At 40.9% G+C, this 6,113-nt stretch overlaps 1 protein-coding gene across 2 annotated transcripts; it reads left to right on the top strand.

Moving 5' to 3' along the window:
- The first annotated feature begins 444 nt into the window (after positions 1 to 444).
- On the top strand, positions 445 to 5,826 carry LOC111956387 (E3 ubiquitin-protein ligase TRIM69). Of its 2 annotated transcripts, none has more exons than XM_023976854.2 (11): positions 445 to 555; positions 1,040 to 1,155; positions 1,835 to 1,894; positions 2,027 to 2,116; positions 2,213 to 2,329; positions 3,716 to 3,853; positions 3,973 to 4,107; positions 4,199 to 4,250; positions 4,677 to 4,703; positions 4,811 to 4,837; positions 4,950 to 5,826. In XM_023976854.2, the coding sequence occupies exons 1-11, from the start codon at positions 537 to 539 to the stop codon at positions 5,480 to 5,482; spliced, it is 1,314 nt and encodes a 437-aa protein (XP_023832622.1). In that variant the 5' UTR covers positions 445 to 536; the 3' UTR covers positions 5,483 to 5,826. The 2 variants fall into 2 exon arrangements, with proteins under 2 accessions (XP_023832622.1, XP_023832623.1); XM_023976855.2 differs by having other exon boundaries at positions 455 to 555; positions 2,027 to 2,107.
- The last annotated feature ends 287 nt before the right edge of the window (positions 5,827 to 6,113 follow it).

The raw sequence follows: 6,113 nt of genomic DNA, 5'->3' as shown, positions 1-6,113 counted from the left end.
ACAACGAGTTTGCGAGTTGTCTTGAACGTGGCATTTGTTTTGATACTGTTTCCCCTTATGACAATGACTGGGCTGCTCCCCACAGGTCGAAATTATAAACCCTGTCTACTTTTTATTCTTCACTGTGTATGAGTTTATTCTGACCTCTAGATGGCATGATTTCTCATTTTATATGCCGACACTGTATGTTATATATATTTATATGGGTTATCATAGGAACCTAACTTTCTGAGACAAATCCATGCTTTAATTGTACAATATTGTACTAGTTTTTAGGTTGTTTTATACTGTAGTAACAGTAATTGGAATAAAGCTGCACTACTGTGTTCCATTTCACTTTCTGTTTATTCATTTAAAGAAATAACATTGTTTGAAATGAACCAGTGGGTGCTAGTGGGCGGAGATTCGGAAACTGGAAACAAACCATCATCAAACAAATTCTTAATTCTGTGGACGGCGGTGAACAACAGGACTCCTGAAAATTATTCTGCATTCTATACTCTCACTGGGTTTTAAAGCACTATTATAGGAAAAAGATGGCTTCACAGACAGATTGTAAGTTGACATTTTTTACATTTACATAAACAATAACAGCTGTTATATCAATTTTCTGAAGTGTTATTATAGTTATTATAGTAGCTATTTAAGCTATTATTTGACCATGCTGGTCATTTATGAACATTTGAACATCTTGGCCATGTTCTGTTATAATCTCCACCCGGCACAGCCAGAAGAGGACTGGCCACCCCTCATAGCCTGGTTCCTCTCTAGGTTTCTTCCTAGGTTTTGGCCTTTCTAGGGAGTTTTTCCTAGCCACCGTGCTTCTACACCTGCATGCTTGCTGTTTGGGGTTTTAGGCTGGGTTTCTGTACAGCACTTTGAGATATCAGCTGATGTAAGAAGGGCTATATAAATACATTTGATTTGATTTAGAAGTAGATCAACAAAGAGGGCAAAGTGCATCTTTTGAAGATATTTATCACAAAAACCTTTTTTTTCCTACACCTGACTCACAGCTCTTTGTTATTAATTGTTGCAGCGATACTGAGAGTTGGTGGCAGTTGTGGCAGCATTGGAAGAATTTGCAATAAAGAGAACAATCCCAGAACCTGTTCTTCACAATCTTTCAACAAGCCATTAATGTGCTTACACAAGGTGAGAAAGTCAAATGTTTAGAGAATATAATTATTTTGTGGAAATTGGCTTGTCATTTAGTTTTTACTGCCAATGCATGCACTGCGTATCTCAGTGGAACGAGCATTCCTTCTCAGCTCAGGGTGTAGTGCCACAGCCAAGATTTGATATGCTTTTGTTCTCACCCTGTCATTATGTGCTGTGTAGTTTCTGGTAAACAACTCTTACCAGAAACGGGTAAGGAAGTTTCAGTTTCAGTTTTGATCACAGGCACCTTTCTTGACACGGTTCACTTAATAAACCAATGTTTCAGTCACGAATGTCTCATCTGACGAAACAGGAACCCCAACACGGGTTTAAATGAACCTTAACATATTGTGAAGGAGCTCCACTATCCAGAATGTTCTTTTTGTCTATTAGTTAGGACTCAGATTATTCCTTCAAGTATCTGGACAGCATTCCACAGGCCAACGATTATTTTCCGAAGCAATCTTAAGAAGTGAAACAGGTTATAGGCAAGGCAAGATACAGATAATCAACCATGACATCTGTTCTCGGCAGGAATGTATTGTGATCAAACGCGTCTTTTCAATGCCAGTAGTCTATAGTATGGAATGTTCTTTGAAGTTCTTTTGACTTCACTTTCACTCTCAAACCAGCAACAGTCATCGTAATGTCCACACTTTGTTCTATTCAACAGTTCGCACAGGGGAAGAAAAGCCTCAAGCGTAAAGTACTTAAGTTGTTGGCACAAATAAAGGTAAGGTGAATTAAATACGTAGTATGTCTACTGCTTAGACAAAGTAGACATGCCACAGCAGTATCACAATGATGTGGGGTAGACGGCAGCAGAATCCTTTCAGCACTCAATTCGTTGTCCCTCTTTCCTTAGGGAACGGACAAGGAGAAAGAAGATTTCACCTTTGATGAGTCTAAATGTATCATCAGAGAGCTTGCTGCTGAACTGAGCAAGGTAATTCAGGTACGTCAGTCTGTATAGAGAAAAGAAGGTATGTGATCATATGTTCTCTTACATGGCCACGAGTCATAATCAGTTGTCGTGCACCGTTCCTCACAGATCAGCAACACCTCCCTTCTGACCAGAGTGAATGAGGATGGATCTTGTCAAGAGGAGCGTCAAGACTTTATACTGCAGTGGGCTGAGGAACTGAAACACTCATCGCAGACACAACGGGTAAATAACACATACACCATGGGACAGTTACCACGGACTCATATTAAGCTTAGTCCTAGACTAAAAATAATTTGAGATGTTGATCCAGGACTAAGCTTATTCTCTGTCCGGGAAACCGCCCCCATATGTTGGAGGTTCACCTGGCGCTGGTTCAAACACAACACTACAAGCAGTATAAGTACATGTCATGTGCATACAGTGTTGACAGCCAGTTGCTCTGGATGAAGTAACATAGAGTGTTGACAGCCAGTTGCTCTGGATGAAGTAACATACAGTGTTGACAGCCAGTAGCTCTGGATGAAGTTAACATAACATAACAGTGTTGACAGCCAGTAGCTCTGGATGAAGTAACATACAGTGTTGACAGCCAGTAGCTCTGGATGAAGTAACATACAGTGTTGACAGCCAGTAGCTCTGGATGAAGTAACATACAGTGTTGACAGCCATTTAGCTAAAACTGGAATTGAAGTAACATACAGTGTTGACAGCCAGTAGCTCTGGATGAAGTAACATACAGTGTTGACAGCCAGTAGCTCTGGATGAAGTAACATACAGTGAGCTCCAGAAGTATTGGGACGGTGAAACATTTGTTATTGTTTTGGCTCTGTACTCTAGCACTTTGGATTTTAAATGATACAATGACTGCCATGATTACATATGGTCCTGAATGAATAGTGAATAATGATCGTTGAGAAAGTTACAGATGCACAAATATCAGACTCCCAAGACATGCTAACCTCTCACCATTACAATAACAYGGGAGYTTAGCATTTTTMGGGGGGTWTGATATTTGTGCGTCTAACTTTCTCACTCATCATTATTCACGATTCATMCAGGACTATCTGTAATCATGGTAGCATCCACATTAATGAAGATGTGTTTAGAAACGTATGACTTTTGCAATAAAAGTGACTCCAAAATGACACAATACATTATTTACCATTTAATTTCTATTGGGCACAAAATAATCTGAAACACAACCAAAACAAACCGCAAATGCATCCAACAAGTGTGTAGAGTTACAAGCTTGATGTAATCATTGCGTGCTAGGAATATGGGACCAAATACTAAACTTTTGACTACTTTAATACACATATAAGTGAATTCGTCCAAATACTTTTGGTCCCCTAAAATTGGGGGACTATGTACAAAAATATCTAAACGGTTCACCTGTTATGGATGAAAATACCCTCAAATTAAAGCTGACAGTCTGCACCTTAACCTCCATAGTCATTATATAATTTAAAATCCAAAGTGCTGGAGTACAGAGCCAAATTAACAACAACATTGTCACTGTCCCAATACTTTTGGAGCTCACTGTATGATTTACTGTTGAGAAATGCAAACAGAGGATTGTAATAAACCACCTGTTTTGCTGTTTACCAGACACCAGCAGGGAAAATCACAAGACACAGGAGAAGTGACGACCTTCCAGATCAACAGAAACCAGACAGGGAACAGAAACTGAGGGAAGCCACGAAAGCCCTGTCTGAGTGGGCCTGGAGACTCAAGGATATGGAACAGGCGAGAGGAAGACCTTAAAACTAAAAAAGAACCACAGAAAATAATCTGTAACATTACAATGATAGATATTACAAGGAGATTATCCTACAATATCACCCTATGTCTCTGCGTCTCTGCAGGACTCAGTGTGTCCGGGTGAGGATGTGTGTTCAGTACTGCAGGATCTGGAAAGACAGTGGAAGAGGGGGAAGCTTCCCAACATGCTCCCTGTCATGGACTTCCTCATCTGGAGCATAATACAGGAACAGSAGCAGGTCAGCCATCAACAGAGACTTATTGAATGTCTCTTTAAGTGACATTTAAATACGGCTGAACTGTAATATAACATGGCTGTTGTTTTCACAGGGTTCCATTGTAAAGCATTGGCTCAGAAATAGACAAAAGTCCAGAAGTCGAGGTGAGTGTTCTGCTACGAAAATAAATAGTTGCACACTCATAATATATATAGACRCCCAGTAAAACACCAACGTTTCGGTATCACTGTGCCTCTAGGTTTCAGAGCAAGTGACGTYACCGACRGAAAGGCTMCTAGCTCGCACCACCGCTAACTAGCTAGCCATTTCACATCCGTTACACCTCCTTCAGGGTGTTTTACCCAATAAATTACTGGGAGTTTATATYTAGAGAGCGTGCGACTCTCTTTATTATTTTTTTTATAGCTTACAGTTTATTCGCTGTTAGTCAGCACCTCCACACAAAATAATATTCTCTTGGTGTGCTCCAGCTCKWGCTTTTTATTAGGTTATTAAATAAGTCAACACAGATCGTACTAATCAYTTCATTTATCTAATATGTTTTGGTTTTCTWKATGTTTTTCCCMTAGTGACTCTGAATCGCGTTCCTGACTCAAGTACGTCAAATCCCACAGTTCACCTCTGCTTAAAAGAAATGACAAATTAAATGTTTTGTAGCTCTTCCTTGCTAACGTGATCCTAAGTGTTGCCTGTTTCATTACAGTTTGGACCTTGATTTTGAAAGCATCAGGTTGGTATGGTTTATTGCCAACGCAAATATTATTCAAATGAGATAAAAACCGAAAGACTTGTTTCATTGTTCTGGTATGATTAACAGCCTCGTTATTTCAATATCTTTGCAGTTGAGATCACTCTGGATGAGAAAACAGCCAACCCAAATCTCCTACTGTCCGCTGACAGGAAAAGAGTGAAAATGGCCACCATCATTGAGGATGTTTTCGATCCCTGGGATGGATACAGCCCTAGTTCCCACAAGTATGATGGCTGGTGGTGTGTGCTTGCAAAGGAGGGCTTTACATCTGGGAGACATTACTGGGAGGTGAGAGTCGGGGGCAAGGCAGAGTGGAGGATAGGTGTGGTTAGAGAGTCAGCACCAAGGAATGGCTTTGCAAATCTGAACACAGAAGCTGGTTACTGGAACTTGCGTCTGCAGCTTGGGGAGCTCATGGCTCTAAGTGCACCAGTCGTTAAACTGAACCAGTCACCACCCTCTAGGTTAGGGGTGTTCCTAGACATAGAGGGGGGACAGGTATCCTTCTATGATGCAGAGGAAAGATGCCACATTTACACTTTTAATGTCAATTTTGATAACTCTGGAAGGATTTACCCTGTGTTTGMAACCATTGAGACAGACAAAGAGCTGGTTATTCTGTAGGGAAAATAACTTGCTGCAAGCTGTCCGGGTTACTTTATGGACATCTCAATGTATAGTTGCTGACTGTCTCAACTCACAATTCCTTGAGATTACAAAAGGTGTTGCTCAAGAGTCCATTTTAGGGCCCGTATTATTCACACTGTATGTAAGCAATTGGGGGAGAACAGCCTTGGTCAGAGAGGTGACCAAGACACAATGGTCACTCTGACAGAGCTCCAGAGTTCCTCTGTGGAGATGGGAGAASCTTCCAGAAGAACACCCTTCTCTGCAGCACTCCACCAATCAGGCCTTTATGGTAGAGTGGCCAGACAGAAGCCATTCCTCAGTAAAAGGCACATGACAGCCCGCTTGGAGTTTGCCAAAAGGCACCTAAAGGAATAAGACGATGAGAAACAAGATTCTCTGGTCTGATGAAACCAAGATGGAACTCTTTGGCCTGAATGCCAAGCGTCACGTCTGGAGAAAACCTGGCACCATCCTACAGTGAAGCATGGTGGTGGTAGCATCATGCTGTGGGGATGTTTAAAATATATATATTATATATTTCACCTTTATTTAACCAGGTAAACTAGTTGAGAACAAGTTTACATTTATAACTGCGACCTGGCCAAGATAAAGCAAAGCAGTGCGA

This window comes from Salvelinus sp. IW2-2015, linkage group LG32, assembly GCF_002910315.2.
Source record: "Salvelinus sp. IW2-2015 linkage group LG32, ASM291031v2, whole genome shotgun sequence".
NCBI lineage: Eukaryota > Metazoa > Chordata > Actinopteri > Salmoniformes > Salmonidae > Salvelinus > Salvelinus sp. IW2-2015.
This window is presented reverse-complemented; position numbering and strand designations above follow the sequence as displayed.